The 21,594-nt window shown below is 40.6% G+C and overlaps 2 protein-coding genes across 4 annotated transcripts in view; one reads left to right on the plus strand and one right to left on the minus strand.

The window, feature by feature from the left end:
* glsb (glutaminase b) overlaps positions 1-8,766 on the plus strand; it is a 43,274-nt gene extending 34,508 nt beyond the window's left edge. For both annotated transcript variants that reach the window (XM_083996205.1, XM_083996206.1), the window contains exons 15-18: positions 5,143-5,204; positions 5,760-5,836; positions 6,412-6,475; positions 7,237-8,766. In XM_083996205.1, the coding sequence (XP_083852331.1) occupies positions 5,143-5,204; positions 5,760-5,836; positions 6,412-6,475; positions 7,237-7,384 (351 nt within the window). In that variant the 3' untranslated portion in view covers positions 7,385-8,766. The remainder of the gene's footprint in view (positions 1-5,142; positions 5,205-5,759; positions 5,837-6,411; positions 6,476-7,236) is intronic.
* A 625-nt stretch (positions 8,767-9,391) lies between these two features.
* Positions 9,392-20,322, minus strand: LOC311004246 (signal transducer and activator of transcription 1-alpha/beta-like). Of its 2 annotated transcripts, none has more exons than XM_083996204.1 (24): positions 20,245-20,322; positions 18,971-19,095; positions 18,364-18,508; positions 18,170-18,265; positions 17,781-17,858; positions 17,599-17,677; positions 17,428-17,516; positions 16,693-16,844; positions 15,877-16,029; positions 15,699-15,791; positions 15,548-15,607; positions 15,426-15,455; positions 15,245-15,341; positions 14,619-14,669; positions 13,902-13,991; positions 13,655-13,756; positions 12,667-12,802; positions 12,290-12,330; positions 12,130-12,206; positions 11,830-11,969; positions 11,240-11,419; positions 10,398-10,455; positions 10,235-10,295; positions 9,392-10,145 (listed from the first exon to the last, which is right to left on the minus strand). In XM_083996204.1, the coding sequence occupies exons 2-24, from the start codon at positions 19,093-19,095 to the stop codon at positions 10,017-10,019; spliced, it is 2,262 nt and encodes a 753-aa protein (XP_083852330.1). In that variant the 5' UTR covers positions 20,245-20,322; the 3' UTR covers positions 9,392-10,016. The 2 variants fall into 2 exon arrangements, 1 of the variants encoding a protein (XP_083852330.1); XR_014596299.1 differs by having other exon boundaries at positions 9,980-10,145; positions 10,237-10,295; positions 10,389-10,455.
* Between the last annotated feature and the right edge of the window lie 1,272 nt (positions 20,323-21,594).

Genomic DNA, 21,594 nt, shown 5'->3' on the forward strand with positions numbered 1-21,594 from the left:
TCAGTCTGTTATGAGACCGGCTCGGACCCGATCGCAGCCAATCAGGGTAGACGGTGTGATCTGGAGGGAGGGCCGATGAGCTGTTACTTGAAGTTTGTAAATGAGTGAAACTTTTCTTGCTCCTCAGTCTGATCATGACTCTGCAGAAGGGCTTTTGAATGCAGAAATGAGTGTTTCCATTGAAATCACCAAACCTTCATGTATGTTTTAGTTTCTCCTCCCTGCATGCGTATTTATGTCTGATCCCATGAATGTCTTTTTAATCCCATGTCACAAGTTCATTTGATTTTTTTCTTTTCACATGTCTTTTATTCATGTTGATTTCTGTCATATGTTTTATTCCCTTATGACATTATAATTGCATATGAATTGCAAAAAAAAAAAAAAAAATCACTACCATTGTTATTCAGTGACCTTGGAATTGTGAGGTTCTCTAATGTCTCGGTTCAGTATTAGATATTTATTTACATGTGGTTTTTAAAGCGTCTCTTTTTGCCAAAGACTTCGTTTCAAAGATTGAAACGAATACAAATTTGAATGTTAAATTAAAATCAATTCTCCAAACCTACAATAGATGAAACCGAACAGTTCCAAGCTCACAACTGACGACTGTCGAACTTCTCTATGTTTTGATTTTCTCTCTGTGTGTCCACATGGTTGTAAATCTGTAAAGTCTCCATGAACTCATGAACTGTCCTGTCTGCTTGAAGGAGAAGACACAAACTTGTCTTCCTTCACAATTCTAAGCAATTATTTGACTTTTTTCTTGGCTGTGACAAACCTGCAGACACGACAGTGACAGTGTTGTTAAGATTTTTGTTGCCTTGGTGTCCCTTGTATAAAATCCAATAAAGTACTGTTCTCTAACATCCTCTCCTCTGCGCCCACCACTCTTCTTCAGCCACCTCCTTGTCCCTGTGTAGATGCTGCTGCTGCTTTAGTTAGTTAAAATCGAGCAGCAGTGATTAAATCATCATTCTAATCACCTGAAAATCTGCTTTATCAATATTAATCTTACACATAAACCTATGTGTAAGCAATAAGCAAGATCAGAGACAGATTTTTAAGGGAATAGTTTGACATTTTTGTGTCATAATTCACTTCAGTTGGAAACCACCTTTTTACAGATGAACATGTTGGTTAATGAGCTTTTTACAGGCTGTTGTCTGTGAGTCCCTCGTTCTCATGATGTTTTCCATCAGGGTCGAGGGAAAATGGTTCAGAGAGATTATTTTGACCTAATCAGATTCTGGTTCAAAGGTGAACCCAAACCATAACCCACTAGTGAGGAAAACATCGCAAGACAAAACACATACATCTCATGTGACACAATCAAAACCTTCATTAAACCACGAGCAGCAGCTTGATTTCTGTGTTTGGATTCATGTTTCCAGAGAAACAGACTCCGCTCATGATCCAAACAGCACTAAAGCAGCAGAACAGTTTTCTCCCTGATGTTGTCATGTGGTGTAATAACCATCCACTGCTGGTTTACAACATTACTGTAGTGATGCAGGTGTGCACAGATTATGTTAAGATGAGGGGTGAAAGGAAAAAATGAAATGATCTATTTTGCTTTTCAATCATATTATGGATCAGATTATCAGACTGATACTATGTAGGTTTGAAAAGTGCCTCTTCAGCCAAAGCTTAAAGGGATAGTTCAACATTTTGGCAAATTGGCCCATTGCCATTATTCCTATAGTTTTAGGGGTAGGTTCCTTACTTTTAATTGTCAGTGCAAGCTATTTTTAGAACGGCGGAGCAGAGCTGTGAGCTGCTCAGAGCTGCTAATGGAATTTCTTGATTTCCTTCATCAAATACACAATCCAACAACTCCAAAACGCTCTGGTGGACAAGTTTTTTTTATTTATTTTAATGTTTATTTTGCAGGGACGATACATACAACATTGTCACAAAGAATGAAAAATGCGATGCATACAAGACGTCTAGCTTCAGCTAATTTGCAGTCTTTGTCCCTGGTCAGGCTAAAGAAGGATAAAAGATACTGAATACAATAAGTGCAATAATACATATACAGTGAATAATACAGTGCATAGTAAATAAACACAACTACAAAATTTAGATTAAGAAATTGCACAAGTTAAATACATTGAACATTAGTAAAATGCTGTATTGACAGTGACTTGAGAGAAGTTAATGACCTGCACATTCACCACGCTATGAGATAATAACACAACGTTACGAGACAGAGTTGTTTTCGAGGTAAATTCATGCAAAACTGCTGATGCGCGTTCCCATCAAGGGCAGTTTTTCGGCAGTTTTTGGTGAATGTGCAGGTCACATCTTGTCCACCAGAGCGTTGTGGAGTTGTTGGATTGTGTATTTGATGAGTTTGATGAGGGAAACCAAGACATTCCATTAGCCTCCGTAGCGTAGCTCTGAGCAGCTTGCCGCTCTGCTCCACCATTCTAAAAATAGCTTGCACCGACAATTAAAGGTAACGAACCTACTGCTAAAACTATAGGGATTATGGCAATGGGCCAATTTGCCAAAATGGAACTATCCCTTTAAGGAGTGAATGAGTAAAACAGATCAGATCCAGAAAACCAATAAACATGCAGCATGTACAGACTAAGATCTAATATTGCTGGTTATTAACACGTCTTGATGGGTAAAAGAAATATCACACTGTAATGTTTGTTGTAGTCATCTTTTCGTTTAGATGGACTGAATAGAGATGAAGCATCATCAGATCTAAGATCTAAAATTTGCAATAACCAAAATGAGCGCTCACCAGGCTACTGGATCAAATAGTAATAGTGCTAAAGATCTGAATCATAGTGATTAGATCCCTGTTCATGTGTCTGTTTCAAACCCTGAGCTGAGAAACTCCATAATGGAAGAGAGAACATCATAATCCATGATGAACCTGGATTCTGTCGTGTCTCTGAGCCGGGTTCATCCAGACTTCATGGTCACATGGGTTTATTTACATTTACAGAGGGAAATGATTCAACAGTGGAATCAGTGTGACACTGATAAAACACCAGAAGGTCAATAAAAGGAAAGATCCAAACAAACTGTGACACTATGACGCAGTTTACTGAACACACACTGACCCACATCAGTGAAAACACAAATACTGGCTGTTGTCAGTGTAAGTTAGTGAGAGTTAAAAACCTCAACTCAGTGTGACTCATCTGAAAGTACAAACTGTATAAAGTGATGCTATAAAACCTCTGGTTCAGCTCTGAGAGGAACCTGAAGCTTGACATAAATATCTGTGGAGGGCTTTTACCCAACTACAGAAACATTCGGAAGTCAAGTTATGAAATGTCTCTAAAGTTAAATGAAATGACATCATGCTAAAAAAAAAAAGGGGGGGGGGGGGGGGGGTCATGTATGATATTTGGTGTGACTGGAGCAAGTTGAGAAGTTTAAACCAGTGGAGGTCGACAGACAAAGACGGGATGAGCAGTTCAGTTTCTGTTGTGTCTGTATGAATCAGTTTCCTGCTCTTTATCTTGTTTTGCTGTGGTGTGTAGTAGTTTTGGGCTCTGCTGGAGTTCCTGCTGTTTCTTTTGGCTGCGTGGGCTCAGTGTTGGCTGTGTGCTGTGGTACAGTAGTTGTCGTGCTTCTTGCAGAGTTGAAGTATGTGTATTTGTACATACTGTACATGCCCCTGTCTACGGCTGTCTCCATCCATCTCCTCAGCTTGAATCCAGTCACCCTCCACTACCTCCAACAGAAATATTCAGTCAACAGAAAAATATCATGAATTTAGCATCTGTTTTTTTTTTACTGTTGAATAACCTCGGTTCAAACAACAAATTTCAAAGTCCTCACTGCAGGTGGCCCCGGTTCGAATCCCGCACCGAGCTGTCCTATCCTGCATGTCATTCCCCCCCTCTCTGCCTCCCATTTCCTGTCTCTCTCTCAACTATCCTGTCCATTAAAGGCAAAAAGGCCCCAAAATATATAAAAAAGAGAGACAGAGGGGGGAATGACACGCAGGAAAGGGCCGTCCGATGCGGGATTCAAACCGGGGCCGCCTGCACGAGGACTTACAGCCTCAACACATGGGGTGCCCGCTTAACCCACTGCACCACTCGGTGCCCCATCAATACATTTTAAAAGGAAAATGGTTACGTCCACTTTTCTCACCCAGCAAACTTCAAATTGTTTCTGGGGCGGTGCGTGGCGTAGTGGTTAAAGCGGCCGTTCCATGTAGAGGCTACAGTCCTCAACGCGTCGGGCAGACATTTCCTGCGTGTCGTTCCCCCTCTCTCTGCCCCCCCCTTTCCTGTCTATCTCACTGTGCTATCAAATAAAGGCAAAAAAAGCCAAAAAATATACTTAAAAAAAACAATAAAAAAAAAAACTTCAAATTATTTCTATCCTGAACAGATCGACGGTGTCACACAAATCAGTCAATTAAAGGAAGTTAAACTTAATATACATATATAGATAATCATGCAAAGCCTCATTCTAGCACGTCACTTACAGTATAAAGGTACACATTTATATTAAAGCTCCATACAGTAGAAAAGTATATGTCAATGTGTGGTGAGATATCAGCTCTATTAATACTGTCAAAGTAAAGAGTAAGAGTCCACAGAGAAATACACACAATCAGAAACGGAGCCTGAAAACAACATAATGGATATTTATCACTATTTGAATCAAGAGAATAATCTGCTGATTAATTGATATCCAGGTAACTGATATACAATAAGTTGGCTAAAAGTGTGATATACTGTAGGATTTCCCTCAGATATTATTCATGTCTGTTGGTATTTGAAGTATTTTTCTTCCATTGCCCCGTGTGTGACCTGAACTCTTCAGGTTTTGCTTGTAGGAAATGATTCGTTGCTGTGACGGTAAGTCTGACTCATGCAGGGATCAGTCATGTTGTGTAGATGTAGCTTTGTTTGTGAGAGTCGTTAGCTGAGATCAGTTCTCTGTCACTGTTAAATGAGTATTTGTGATCAACTTTAGTCTTTGTAAGGTGTTAACATCCAAACTAAGGTGATTACTGATTAGTTTTATAGGAATTAATACTGTGTCCTTTGAAACAGTACAGTAGTGTTCTGTGCGGTAGCCTGTGGAGTTGCTGTGACGGTGGAGACTCTGTGGTCCTTCTGCAAATGTTGTGTTTGTCTCCGTCTCTGTCCACAGGTCAAGTCTGTGATCAACCTGCTGTTTGCTGCCTTCACAGGAGACGTCTCTGCCCTGAGGAGGTGAGCAGCTCCCACACTCACACCACTGTTGATACAGTATGTGCACATTTTAGTGACCTCTAGTGGCAGCAGGACGAAACTTTGGAAACTTTGGTTTTAAAGGAGGCATATTATTCCCCCTTTCCACAAAATTAAATAGTTCCCAGGTGTCTTAAAGACATGTCTGTGACATGCTTTGGTCAAAATCCCCCAAGGATCAAACATCACAGCTCTTTTCATCCTCTCACAACAGCCCTGTTCAGAACGGCTGCTTTCAGTGCCTGTCCCTTTAAATGTAAATGAACCACTGTTTGCCCCAATTCGAAAACTAGTTACATCATTGCCAGACAACTGAGGGAACAGCTTATAAAACCACATGGATTTCAACCCAGGGAGTCTGAACATTACAGATTATTTAGTCAATTCTCACATTTTGGGGGCCGGAAGACAAAAAGAGCCTTTAAAAAGTGATATTTCCATAATATGTCCCCGTCAATTTACAGTTATTGGCTCAATCAACAGATGTAAAATGTTCTTTATTAAATAATTTGAGTGCACTGTTTGTACTGTGTGTAGGTTTGCACTGTCATCCATGGACATGGAGCAGAGGGACTATGACTCCAGAACAGCCCTCCATGTGGCATCAGCTGAAGGTAACATGCAGCCAAAAGTCAGAAACACACACACACACACACACACACACACACACACACACACACACACACACACACACACACACACACACACACACACACACACACACACACACACACACACACACACACACACAATCACAACAATATTACAGAGGGATCAGTAAGGAGCATCAGTAACTACAGGGGTGGACAAAATGATATTGCACATCCTTGTCCAGTGCTGTTTTCACATTATTTTTCACAGCTCCATCCCAGTGTGACAGCAGTGTGTGTGTCCCCAGTCCCTCTGGTCCACATGTCCACAGTTCACATGTGTCCTTGGGCGAGATACTGAACACCCACTCACTGATGTGTGAATGGTTAGACATAGTGTATGTACTGTAGATAGAAGTGCTGTATGAATGTGTGTGAATGGGTCACAGGAGTTGAGTCATCCTAGACCAGTGGTTCCCAACCTCTTTTGGCTCGTGACCCCTTTTGTGTGACAGTGTTTGACTTTTGTGTTGCGTTTGAGTGTCTGCATCGAAATGCTTGTCGTCTGATATGTGTCCAACATCTGCTCTGCTCTCCAGGACACACGGAGGTGGTGCGCTTCCTGCTGGAGGCCTGTAAGGTGAACCCGGTGCCCAAAGACAGGTGAGCCTGCTGTCTCCGTCCTACGTCTCCTCGGCCACTGCTTCTTGTCTTGCCACGCTTTGTCTGTCTTTGTGAGATCATTACATGCACATCTTCATTTGATGGAGGAGCTTCATTTTGTCCCATCCCACCGTCTTTCTATCTCTCCTGAGCATAGAATCACAGCTTTTTACTGCGTTACAATGTCAGTGCTGTCAGATCTTGAAACTTGCCTGCATAATCCATGTAATAATATAATGTAAAATAAATGTAAATTGTAAAAATTTTAGTTAATTTGTAGGGAAGAGGATTAGGTGCCACTGTGGGGAAAAAAAGTGAGTTCTGACTTTTTTTTCTCAGAATTCTGACTTTAAATTCAGAATTATGAATGTTTTCTCTGAATTCTGACTTTTTTTTGAGATTAAAGTCAGAATTCTATGTTTTTGCTCAGGATTATGACTTTTTTCTTTAGAATTATGACTTTAATCTCAGAATTCTGAGATGAGTCAGAACTCACTTTTTTCCCCCCACAGCAGCCTTAATCCTCTTCCATATTTGTTTAAACACCAGAGGACAGTTTGATTACCAGTAGTGAGGAACCAGTGATTTACTGTCATCTGACTAGTTCAGTTAAGTGTATAGGTTATATTATAGATGAGCAAATCAAAGGTCACTCTTGTTTCTGGTCTCTGGTTATTCTGAGGTGAGGAGGAGTCACATAAAAGATAGAACATTCATGTTGAACAGCTGTGATTATGTGTAACACCGTTTTCTCTGCACAGATGGGGGAACACGCCGATGGACGAAGCGGTGCACTTCGGCCACCACGACGTGGTCACCATCCTGCGGGACTACCACGACAAGTACAGCCCCCCCGCCGGGGCCGATGACAAGGAGAGCGTGGAGAAGAGCCTGGACAGCCTGCTGTAGACCGGTTGTGCGTCTCTGTTAGAGCTTTGTATAGACATCACCTGTGCGATGGACACAGTTTCTTTGCTTCCCTCTGTTTGCCGTGTCTCCTCTGCTCTGGCTGTATATCACCGCTCTGCTTCATCCCACCACTGTTGTAATGCAATTTGTGTTGTATGTATGCGTGTGTGTGTGTGCGTGTGTCTCATCAATACTGTTTAAACAAATGACGTAACAACATATAAACACCCGTAACACAGTGTTTACAGTATATTACTCCTGTAATCTGTCACAGTGTAGTAGTTTAGTTACAGTACCGTTCTGTTCATTCTCTTCTCTACCTGGTAAATACACTGACTGTATTAGTTTTTGTGAGATAGTGAGGTGTTAGGAAATGATGGTGTAAACTGTGTGTGATGATGTGTCTGATTGTGTAAACGTGTTAAAAAAAAGAAAACAACTTCCAGGCAAACGCTGCAGTTATGTGCCTGTTGGATTCTCACACCTGCACCTGCTCTCATGTCGTCCTCCCGTCCCCGGCGCGAGGACGTCAGCAGGTTTTTATGAAGCTTCACGTCTCCTCCGACGTCACGCACAGACTGTTCTCTGAATGTATTTCTCAGTGGCAACACTTGCAATAGGAGCAGCGAGTATTTATTACAAAGAAAGACTCTCTAACGTGTAAAACTCCGAGAAGATGTAAGAGCGTGTGTCTGTTGGGTCTGTGATGAAAGCACATTCGGTTTCTTTTTTTTCTGTTGGTATAGTTACATTTTTCTGTTGAGGTTTCATGGGCCTTTAAACTCGACAACGAATGCTGATGTGTGGTGGTGATGATGATGAATGTTGGGAAGCAGGGGGGTCTGTTTTTGTCCCACCTCCTCCTCCTCCTCCTCCTCCTCCTCCTCCTCCTCTTCTTCTTCTCATCAACAATGTAAAAACTCAATTCTTTCTCAAACTTTTATTTTTCCATCAGGGGAAAGACTCTGAGGTTTTATTCCAGGTTGGAGTATCAGATATTCCTAGTATAGTGCTTTAGATTTGGTATTGTTCAGCTCAGCTGTGTCATTCAGATCGAATCCAAATCAAAGTCTATAACTGTAGTGTAGGACTATAACCTGAACATATTTAGCCTACAAATTATCAAATCAAAATGTTAACACAGCCTTCATGAGATAGTTTTCCATGTCTATAGTCTATAATGTACTGTATATATATTATATATATCACATCTGTTAGTCTATAGGCACAAAAGGTCAAAGAGTTAAAGGTAGACTACAACTGACTTATTACCTTGATTTCAAAAAAGTAGTTATTTGTTAATTGCAATGAGGTGATTAAAAAATAAAACACTAAATGGTATTTTCTCATCTTTAACCAGCTCTTTCCATGTCTCACCTCCTCCTTATGTGTTCTCATCCTTAGTAGATATAAAATCATTTATTTCATGTTTTGGTAGTTTATAGCTTACTGTATATGATAATGAGAGAAGTTTGCCTGAGGTGAATGGCTGCTCTTTGATATATTTGTGCAACAAGCGCTCAACTACTTTGGTCCAGGAATTTAGGGAGAGTCGCTGACAGGATGGACCAAAGGTGCAAACTGAATGGATCATCAGCAAGTTTCTGTTGTCATTTCTTTCTTTGCCCAGTTATTAACCAAAGAGGGTGTACGGTACTCTCATTTCTGCCATCACACACATACACATACTAGAAAATTCAAATCATAGTAATAGTCTTATTCTGGTGAAAAACAACTCACTAAAACCCCATGGGCACTCAGATCAGCTGAGGTTTTGGTCATGGATGAAACCTTATGGTGACACCAGTCAACGGGTTCATCCTCTGGAGACCACGTCAATGCAACAGTTCACTGCAATCCATCCAATAGTTGAGAGATCTCAGGCTGGACTTACCTACATTCCCGCAGCTACTGTAGCTTGGTTAATGTGCTTTGACTTAGAAAATAGGAAAATCCAGGATGTATTTTACAGTCATGTTTTTATTTTATTGTTTACCAAAAGTACAGTTAATTTTTTTTTTTTTTTACATTTGTGTTTTCCATATCAATATGATACAATACATCCAGTTCAACATTTATACAGCATCAGTGGAGGTTAACTTCTGAAATCTCTTTGGCAGTTCTATATTTGATCAGCTGTTTATTAGTCGAGGTATGTTTGACCAGACAGATAAACCAGTTGTTCATCTTATTTAAGTGCTGGTGAAAATAAATCTGAACGAGGACCACAATATAAAATCTAATTTATTTTAGCTCTTTGACTAAATGATTCATTGTTTTCCTGTCAATACATTGATTTCTTAAAAAAAAAAGAACAAGGAGCTTGATGTCAGAGACAAAGACAGCTGAATATGTTTATCCTTTCCTCTGTATAAGTCAAATTATAATAACAGGATCAGTGCTGTATGATGCAGATGTTATGTATTTTGCCAGTGGAATGCGTTCAAATGTTTATTTTAATAAACAAAAGTTAAAGAAAAATATTTACTGTGTCGCATTTTCATTTAACAATAATAGTTCCCCCCATACACCTATTTACAGTACAGACGAGATTTCATACAGTAGTCAGCAAACACCTGCACCAGAACCCAACATATGGAAAATAACTCTCTCTCTCTGGTTCAGCCTACATTCAAAGGAAGCTGTCTATGTAGAGGTCAGTCGGAGTGGTTGTTGTGTCTTCCCTTTCAATCCAGGAGAAATGAGATTGTGGTAAATTCTGGATTTCATTGAAGAGTTCTTCAAACACTTGCTCATCTGTCTACAAGTAAAGAAAAAGATTTTGTTTTCATTAACTGAAGAGTAAAAGTCAGCAGGAAAATATAGTCTGGAGTAAAATGTCAATCTCACACTGTCTGCCTCAATGTCCATGTGTATCTCCTGAGGTGGAGGGGAAGGTGGTGTAGGATCTCTGTAGACAAAAAACAAAGTTTACTGTACTGTAAGAAAACAGAGCAGAGTTTTTTAATATCAGTGATGCAAACTAAAAACTGATGTTTTTAACTTTACTTACACTGAGCATGTGTGTTTTCTGGGAAGGTAGCCATTCAGTTTTTTAAACACCTCCTTTTCTGCATGAACAAGGATAAGAAAAGGTCATCACAAGGTTCCTGTTCACTTTTTTTATTTTTTTTATTTGATTGTTTTATTTAAGTGTCATGCACATTTTTCTGCCCAGCCCACATGGGCTTATATTTACATTATATTATATTTGAATTGATTTTTTTTTTATCTATGTGTTGTACACCCATTAAGGTGCCCAGGGACACATATTTCATACTCAAAGCCAACAAACATAATCAGCAGAGTACAAACAAAGCTAAACCACATAGATTGTACATTTCAAGTAGAATGCACACAAATAATTAATTCTTTCCTAATTTCCAAAATAAAATTAAATAAAAAAATACATGCAGTAATACTGTATGTTTCTGCAAGAACACACCACATAGCTAGTGGGTGGGTTCAATCCAAAAAAGCTACTTGGAACCACAACCTTGCACAGCCACAACCCATAGGAGTTGATGACCACCCTGGGCAATGGGCATGCTTTGGTATTGGTCTTAGTATTAGTATTGGTATTGGTATTGGTATTGGTATTGGTATGTATGTATGTATGTATGTATGTATGTATGTATGTATGTATGTATGTATGTATGTATGTATGTATGTATGTATGTATGTATGTATGTATGTATGTATGGATGGATGGATGGATGGATGTATGTATGGATGGATGGATGGATGGATGGATGGATGGATGGATGGAACACAACTTTAAAACAAATTTCTGTTGTAAAAAATAAATTAAAAAGTGAAGTGATTCTTAGGGTGAAGTAAAGCAACAGACAGTACCAGAGAGGCTGCAGTAGCGTCCAAAGGCAGTGTTTTTGGGGATGTCTGGGTAAAGGTAGAGGAGAGGATTCCTGGTTGTGTTGCCATCAGACTTCAGACTGTAGAGGTAAATAATGTCTGGTAGAGGCAAGTTCTTCAGCTCCTCCTTGGAGTAGGGCTGTACTGAATGCACATGGGGCGCTATGGTGGAAAGACACAAGAAAAAAACATAACTGAGGCAGCAGCAGTAAACAATCACTTCATGGTGGTTTGTTGGAGCTTTTCTTTTCTTCCTCAGCGGCTCCATCACTTTTAAAAAAAAAACTACTGCCCAAACTCTGGCTTTGACTCTCATTACACTGTAAAATGTTGTTTGTATGAATTGAATTTGAATTGAATTGAATTTTATTTTATTTATGTGTTGTACACAAGGTGCCCAGCCTACTGTATAAGGGACATTGATTTCATCTTCAAAGCCAGCAAACATAACATTCAGCAGAGTAGCCTACAAACAAAACTAAACCACATAGATTGTAAATTTCAAGTAGAATTCACACAAATCATTAAAAAAAACTCTTTTAGAAGGCACAGATTTATGTACAGAAACATACCATCATTAGCGTGTTCAACCCAGCTGAAGGTGACGGCTCCATCTTGGTTACTCTCACTGAAGCGGAGCAGAAAGGTCCCGGTCTGTTTTTCCACCAACAGTTTCTTTGTAGTCTTTCTGCTCACAAACCCCATGATAGACCTGAGAACCCATGAGCACAATATGACAAGAGGTTGGTGAACTCATCCTCATCCTTCAGAAGTGTTGTTTAAGTGGTCACATGAGGACAACTGCAACATTATTATGTGGGTAATTATTAGTGGATTATACAGTTATACTACAGAGTAAAGATGCGACTCACCCATCCCGCCAAAGATCCATCAAATGTTTCCTGATCAAATCCAGGATCCCATTGATCCAAAACCAGGCACTATCACCCTGGTACAAAGTAAAGTAAAGGCAACAAGTTAAAAGCAGACACACACACATACACACACAGCAAAACCTTGCGCAATATTCACCTTGGAGAACTTGGACCAATGAATGAGACCATCAGAGTCATCTGTGAAGGAACAGTTTATATCTTGAAAATATATAAACTAACAGTTTTGTTGTGTTGTGTCATTGTGACTACAAATAGCCTATCAATGAATCTATAAATGTCACAGGAAAAACATTAAAACAAATAAAACAACTCTTCATCCTTTACACCTCTTATTGCAGAGTTTTATTCAAGAGCATGTTGACTGACGTGTTGAACATGAACCCAACAGGATACTACTGATAACTAGCTAACTATAGCTAGCACATTAGCTTAGCTTAGCAGAAAGATTAGAAATGGGGGGGGGGGGTTACAACTTTCTCTAATAGATCAAAATAGAAGTAGCCGAATACTGACCCACAAATTTGTCTTTTAGCATGGAGAGCTGGTTTTCATCAAGTCCTCGCTGGCCCACAGACAGAAACTGCCAGCTGAGAACCTCTGACAGTTGCTGCCAGGTGAGTGGGGAAGGGTCCACAAAAAACAACAGATCCTAACAAAGAAAAGCAGTGGCAAAAGAACAGATGTTTGGCGAATATAAACTTATACAGCACAATAAGAAGAGAGAAAATAGTAGACTTGTCTATGACAAACACTAAACAAGGAAATGAGAGTTTGATGCAACATAAACGTGTTCAAATGCAAATCCTGATATTGTTAAGGGGATAGTTCAACATTTTGGCAAATTGGCCCATTGCCATAATCCATAAAATAGTTTTGGGAGTAGGTTTGTTACATTTAATTGTCAGTGCAAGCTATTTTTAGAACGGCGGAGCAGACCCGTGAGCTCATCAGAGCTATGCTATGGAGGCTAATGGAATTTCTTGGTTTCCCTCATCAAACTAATCAAATACACAATCCAACAACTCCAAAACGCTCTGGTAGACAAGTTGTGACCTGCACATTCACCACGCTATGATATAACAGGACGTTACGAGACAGAGTTGTTTTAGAGGCAAATTCATGCAAAACTGCTGTTGCCCATTCCCATTGGTGGCAGTTTTTCAGCAAGCAGTCTCTGCATTTGCCTCTAAAACAACTCGGTCTTGTAACGTTCTGTTATTATCTCATAGCGTGGTGAATGTGCAGGTCACAACTTGTGCACCAGAGCGTTTTGGAGTTGTTGGATTGTGTATTTGATGAGTTTGATGAGGGAAAACAAAAAATCCCATGAGCCTCCGTAGCGTAGCTCTGAGCAGCTCTGCTTCGCTGTTCTAAAAATAGCTTGCACCGACAATTAAAGGTAACGAACCTACTCCCAAGAGTCCAAGACTATAGGGATTATGGCAATGGGCCGATTTGCCAAAATGTTGAACTATCCTTGAACTGTGATGACTTCACTTACCCTTGGCTCGCTGGTGGACAGCATGTTGCACCACATGACAGAGGCCCAGGCACTGGGGACCTGACTGGTGCTGGAGATGATGACCACAGGCAGGGAGCTGGCCTGAACCCACACATGACAAGAAGAACGTTCAGTGAACAGCCTGACGACTTCTTTTTTTCCATCAATCTCTTTATGTAAAAACTGACTGAATGAATGAAACTGAAAACTGACTTTTGACCGTAATTTAAATGTCGTGTTCACTCACCTCGATGTCACATGTCAGTCCAGCATGCTGAAACACTGTCACAAACTTAATGATGTGAAGATCTTCGGTGACTCCCAGATGACTCTGATTCTAATAAACACAAAATGTATCATTTACAAAGGTGATACTGCAAATTCTCATTTAAAGCTCCCTTGTCCTGTTCAACCCTCTATCTATCTATCTATCTATCTATCTATCTATCTATCTATCTATCTATCTATCTATCTATCTATCTATCTATCTATCTATCTATCTATCTATCTATCTATCTATCTATCTCTATTAATTTCTAACCGACTCGTTTCCGTTTTTGCCAGTAGGCAAAAAAAATCGCACGCACCCGATTTCAGGTTTGGCTACTGGCAAAAACAGAAACGTGAGGGAGTGAGTGAGTGAGCGTGAGAGAAACACTGCGTAAGTGCTTATTTTGCTTCCAAAATAAGTAATGTTATATGAAAACAGAATATAGTGAGGAAAAAAAACATACACGCTGACACCACAAAATGGAAATATTGTAATAATTCCTGTGACCAGTGACCACAGCTAGCCACAGTGGTCTAATTAGTCAGCGTGTCGCGCCCCATCTGTCATACTGCTATTCCCCATCAGTGGGGCACACACCACAGAGCCTCTGATTGGGTTAAACGTCAGCTCCAGCCCGTAGGTGGTGATGATACACAGGATCACAGTTACAGTAATATAAATATATCTTCTTACCTGACATGAGCCTTTGCCTCTGCCTTTCCTCTCTTGCTTTTCCTTGAGAGACTGAAAAAAAATAAAATGTTAATATACAATACTCTTGTGATTCAAGTGATGTATGCATTATTATTTTTGATCCATTGCAGGCTATAAGAAGGTTTGCCATAATCCCTATAGTTTTGCAAGCTATTTTTAGAACGGCGGAGCAGAGCTAAGCTATGGAGGCTAATGGGATTTCTTGGTTCACACTCATAAAATACACAATCCAACAACTCCAAAATGCTCTGGTGGTTGTGACCTGCACATTCACCACGCTATGAGATAATAACGGAACGTTACGAGATGGAGTTGTTTTTCAAGGTAAATTCATGCAAAACCGCTGATGCGCGTTCCCGTCGGGGGCAGGTTTTCGACAAGCTGTCTCTGCATTTGCCCAGAAAATAATGCCGTTGGATTGTGTATTTGATGAGTTTGATGAGGGAAACCAAGAAATTCTAAAAATAGCATGCACCGACAATTAAAGGTAACAAACCTACTCCTAAAGCTCTAGCGATTATGGCAATAATCAATTTGCCAAAATGTTGAACTATCCCTTTAATACCTCTACAACATCCAAACTCAGCAATGTGTGAGTTTCATACCATGTGTGCAAACTCTGCCACCAGGCCTCCACCAGGTACATCCTGGTCCACATCCAGCACCTTACTGTTATCCCTGTTGAACTCAAAGTGACGGGACCTAAAGAAACATCAGACCAGTGAGTCTACGGCCAAAAATTAATTAACATAATATCACAAATTGTCTTCAGTGCAATTAACTTACCCACTGACTGTTGTGCTTTCTTCAAGATCCCTGATTTTTAGGAAACAAATGATATCTTAATATTTAACCAGTAAACACAAACAAAACAATCACATTTCTAAAATAATCTTTCTTTGACTTACTTATCAAAAACAGGTTGGACTTTGAGCAGGCACTTGAATTCAGGTAGGTTTGCCAAAAATCTGAAAGGAAAAGACACACACAATGACAATCCCTCAATCCCATCATTTCCAGCCCCATGGTTCACACCTTGGCTCTGTGTTGGCTACTTACCGCACTCCTGCTGTGAACCGCACTCCTGTCTTGAGTATTAGAGGTCGGTGTGTCTGACTCGCCATGACAGGCTGTTTCTCAACAACTAGAGCGCTGCAATACAAGACCACGATACAAGATATTAAAGTGTGTCAGTCTGCAAGCATGTGCTGCGGCCAACAGGGGAGTCGTGTCTCACTTTGCCAGGAGTTTTCGGAGTAGGAGCAGAGCTGAATTCTCAGTCTCCTGATAGAGCCCAGAGGTATTGTTGCTGTTGTATTTCTGGTTCTGCTCCTGTAGCTTCTGCAGTTCTTGGCGGACCTGCATTAGAACCTTTGCTACAGCAGTGAACCTGCACATAGAGAACACATAACAAACTCATTGTCATTACATGTGACAGGTGGGGCAGAGAGAGGTTTCAAAGCCAATTAGTCTACTTGCCAGCCCATAGGGCCCCATTTTAGTTTTAGTTTTAGTTTTATGTTAGAAATAGATAGTATGGGTCCCCAGTATTCAGAAACTGCCAGATGCTAACTTATATATATTGGACAATTAGCATAACAGACATAATTAGCATAAATTAGCATAATTGCCTATATGGGCAATATTTCAACAAAATTGACTTGGCTGATCTGGGCAATATTGGAGTGGTTTTAGGGGTTATTGATGATGCTGAATCCATTTCTGACATTTTCAAAATTCAAAATGGCTGTCTAAACCGGAAGTGACCAGATTTTAACCACCAGTGGGCCGATTTTGATGGATTTCAAAATCTGGTCACTTCCGGTTTAGACAGCCATTTTGAATTTTGAAAATGTCAGAAATGGATTCAGCATCATCAATAACCCCTAAAACCACTCCAATATTGCCCAGATCAGCCAAGGATCCGGCAGTTTCTGAATACTGGGGACCCATACTATATATTTCTAACATAAAACTTTGGGGTACTCAACATTTCAGGGTACTCATTGTTGGCAAGTAGACTAAATGGCTGCGGTGCTGTGGAACTTCTTACCACATCTGGAGGTGGTCCAGACAGGTGTGGAATGGACCTCCGATGCAGGCCCCCTGCTGCCGACGCTTCCACTCAGGCAGCTGCACGTCAGTGAGAGCTGCAACTATCTGCTCGGCCTGTTTTAAGATCTTCACGATCTGCTGCAGCACCACCTGCAGGAGATAAACCAACACTGCAGGCATCATGTATATGATGAGGATTTCTCTTGAAGCTGCTAGTTCATCAGTGACCTTACTCATAATGGAGACTGTTGCAGCTCAGAATTGCTTTTTGTTATTGTTGTTTTTACCAAGATAGACATCCATCTATTGTTTACATGGACTGTTGTATTGAACTCAATGAGGCATCTAGAACATACTTCATATAAAATTAAATACCCAACAAGACTTCTGCTGTGTCAGCAATGACAGCTTCTTTGACAAAGTGTATGTGTGCAGTTAAATCCTGCTTAAAGGTCCCTTATCATATAAAAGTGGACATCATGTCTTTCTGATTATAAAGCAGCTCTGGGTTTTGTATTAATACCGTGAAAGCATCAAAGCCTCAGTCCACAGAGAAATGTTCACAGCCTGTGAGCCTGCTCAGAAACTGAGCCTTAAAACCAACTGTCAGGGCTTCCTGTAACTTTGTGATGTCACCAAGCCCCGCCCACCTGAATCTACCATCCATCCCTGCAGGATTTAGTTTCTCTGAGTGGATCCCTACAAAACAACTCACCAAAGATACATACAGTACCTGCTTCGTCTCATTGATAAAAGTGGCCTGTTTAAGGCATTCCTCTTTCACAGCAGCTTCAGACTGGGCCAGTCCAACACACTGCTCCACTGAAGAATGACAAAAGAGATGAAAATGAAGCATGCACTCACACTAAACCTATCACCTGTCTCTTTACAGCTCCTACCACACCTTTGTTTTGCCAGCTCTTCAGTATGTAGTCATGGTTTTCATATAACATCTCCAGTGACTTTATTTCCCCCTTCACCTCCTGCATTAGAGTTCAAGTTGACACATTTAGACATAATAAAGCACCAGGATCACTACCAAACCAGCATGCAATTCTGCATTACAGAAAAATCAGGTGACCTCACCTTAGTATGCCTTTTCAGTTCATTGACTCTGTTGTCCAGCTCTCTCCACCTCTGATCAACAGCTGGGCTGTCGCCACCCTGATGAAAACAGATAATTTGTCACTTTTTTCCTGTTAATGTGGTGTCTAACACATGGAAAATGACATAAGAAAATTCTCAGCAATCTGTTTGTGGGTATTCTCATTCATCCAGGTCATCGTTATCTCTGGGCAACAGATCGAAGGCAACTGGACTTGTATTTGCCTGACGGTGACCGAATTGTTGCCCAGAGACATAAGAAAAAGGAGAAAAAGTTTAGAACCAGAGAAAACTCTTGCAGACTGACATTAGTTTGTAAATCATCTGCACAGCTCCTCCTGTTCAAAGTTCAGTGATGTTGGTCATTTTACCTGTTTCTCAGAGGCTGAAGCCAGGACCTTCTTTTCCTCCTGTAGACATTCAGATAGTATGATGGCCAAGCGAAGTGGTTCAGCTTGAAAGTTTCTCTGAGTAAAGAAAAAAGAAGTCAGGAAACAGTTGTGTCAGCTGAGGATTGCTGCAGTTTGACATCAAAATGTAGAACTGTATAGAAATGTTTCCCTACCAACAGGTAGTCCTTCATCCCTGGAAAATCTGGTCCCTGAAAGGCGTGGTCCTGTTGGACACAAAGGTTCCACTGTTGGTCCAGATACAACAGAAGAGTATGGAAGGAAACACTTGCTCGATTTTCATCCGAAGCAGCCGAGTCCCTAACAAAGAGAAACACAAATAAAAATAATTCAACATCAAAACTGACCAGGACATTGTATCTTATCTTATTTTACTTTACAGCCTTTTAAAGCCTCTAACATAGAAGAAGACATGTCTGAACAGCAGCAAAACAGGAAGAACCTACTGCTGTACTTCAAAACATTCAAAAGCAAATACAGGCCAAACATTAAATTAACTCCCCCTTTATAGGTAAATGGTTTGTAATGTCCATTTAAAGTTTATCTGCACCTTCTTTTTGCTTCTGTTGTAATGTTTATTGTTATCATGAGTAGGCTATTAGAAGCATTATTATTACACAGTAATTAGATAGCCTACTAAATATAGAGTTGTGTGTGTGTGTGTGTGTGTGTGTGTGTGTGTGTGTGTGTGTGTGTGTGTCATACAAGAAAGATAAAAATTGTAATGAAGTAGGCTAAATGCAGTGTCAGACAGTCTCTTACCAGTCCAGGCTCTCTATAACTGGGCTCAAACAGTGGCGGATGTGTCTTGGGAATTTTGTCTCATAGACCTCACTCAGCTGGTTCTGGATCAGGTCCAGCCTCAGCAGCTCCTGCCACTGGGTCATCTGCAACCAGACAACAGCACACACACAGTCACAACACAACCTGGAAACCGCTCACTAAAGTACACTGCATTTGGACCATGGTCTTATTGAGAGTGAGGAGTCACGTGACGATGGTCGGCCATGATGGAAGGAGACGCTATCGGTTGCCAGGGGCAACGTCATTAGAACAGCACAAAGACGCGACTAAATTCTAGCTCTCACTGCTCTTTTTTGCGCCAACAGATCAACAAATTACTAGAAAGAATAAGGAGAAAGTAAATCACTGGAGCAGTTTTTAACACAGCAGTGATTTCCGGCATTGTAAAACAGTAAATTACGGAGTAGACGATTTTGTTTTGCCCATAGACTAGTAAGGCTTTTGCCACCGGAATCCTTCCATCATGGCGGAGAAGGGGGGCGGGGCTCTGACATGGATGTATTAGGGCTCTGAGCTGTGACGACAACTCCTCACTCTCAATAGGCTAATAGATCCATGATTTGGACTGTTACCGGTAGCATTTAGCTAGCCCGGACTGTTTCTATGGCAACAACATCTTGCCAATCACCACCGCCATTCAGTCTCCACCTATCTGTGGAAGCTAAAAAAAAATAAAAAAAAAAATAAAAAACGACGCTTCTCTCTCCATCTCTTGGTTACCATGGGGACGACGCCTGCCCCATCTGATTGGCTGCCTGACAGGCGCTGCAGTGACGACACCAGCGCCGTCAAGTTTTTTTTTTCGCTGTCTGACAAGTTGGAGCTCCAGGAAGCAGCGGGACTGGAGTGTGAATCTGTCCAGTGTCCACATTAGGAAGACTAACGAAGACAACACTGTAGCCTATACACCGCACACATGTCATAAAAGACGTTGGGAGTGTGTTTCAGGTGTCACACACACACACAACAAGTGTTGCAAAATGACACGAGAGACAGGAACCGGTCTCATTAGTTTCCCTTCATTTTAATTTCCCCACTGGCAACACTGTAAAAACTGTACATTTAGCTAAACAGGCCATGTACTTTGACACAGTTTGATAAGACTTTTTGCTTCAGCAGAACCAGTCACACAGACTGGACGTCTTGAAACGAAACTGTTCTTTTACAGAGTAAAAGAAAAACACAGCTAGGTTTTTCTTCATACGTCGTCCCTGTTCCTGCAGCTGACTTACCTTGTGGCTGTCGTGTCGCACCTGTAGTGTAGCTACTTTGTATCCAAACAGACTGGCCGTCCTGCCCGGTGCTGACTGTGTGAATGGCAGTAACTTAACGGGAGGAGGGAGGACCATTTATAAGTTCGCCTCACCCACAGACCACGTGATTCTCCAGAAACAGCCCGCTGACTGCGTCAAGTCAGTGCAGTTACACCACTTCTCACTTCCGTTGTTACAACATAAGAGTCATTTATAAACAATCTCCTCCAAGAAACAATAAAATGAGTAAAATAATAATAATAAAAAATAATAATAATTTACTAAATAATCTCATCATAATTAGGCTATGAAATGCCTACACAACTGTCGGTATGTTAAACTCAGTAGGGGAGAGTGGGGTAAAGTGAGACACTTTTTACATTTGCTCCCCTCTAAGCGAGCTAAAATTATTTATCAGTAAAATTTACACATTTCCCATTAATTCAGGATGTTGCCTAGCAATGGAAATTATCAGAATGTATTTAGGACGAAGGGCAGTGAAAATATGATTGTTTTAAAAAAAGTGGTCTTGTGTCTCACTTTACCCCAGGTCAGGGGTAAACTGAGACAAACCAGAGAAATCAATGGGGTAAAGTGATCCACTTACTTTTTCCACTCTGAAACTACCATAACAACACATGTTATAACAGTTAGAGTCCTGACAGCTAGCTTGACAACCACACTTTCCAGAACTAATGTCGGACTAGTAGCAGAATCATGGGGATTGGTCAATTAAGCACTTTTGTTTTCTCAACACAAAGTGACTCAAGACCAAAATCAAATACAACACAAAATGTTTTAATTAACATTCAAATGACAGATAGAACCTATTAGATAGTCTGGGGGTCAGGTTGTTGGCCCCGACAATGTGACCATTTTGATCAAAAGTCCTCTTGTGTGTGGGGGGAGCCGACAAAGTGGAATGTGACAAAAATTTAGTTAATAACCAATAAATAAGCGAGCTGACTGAGAGCACATAGCATAACAAAACAGTGTGGCTACAGATCATTGATCACGCAAGATTTCTGGCTTGGGGGACGAGATTCTAGTGTAAATCTTTGTGTATGGTGCTCACAGTGTCTCACTCTTGGATTTATTATAATACATCCATGGTCTCACTTTACCCCGCAGCATTTGTCTCACTTTACCCCAATACCCCCATTTTAGAAAAAACGACCTCTCTTAGAAATTCAGGCTAATTTTCAGCCAGCATCATCACATGGTTTTATATGTTGGTAGTTCATCATCATGTATCATATACGTTTTTCTACCTGAATCAATTTGCTTTGGCACAACAGTTGATTAAGTTGACAGCAAGAAAATTTACTT

The sequence above is a fragment of the Trachurus trachurus genome (assembly GCF_905171665.1).
Source record: "Trachurus trachurus genome assembly, chromosome: 21".
Classification (NCBI taxonomy): Eukaryota; Metazoa; Chordata; class Actinopteri; order Carangiformes; family Carangidae; genus Trachurus; species Trachurus trachurus.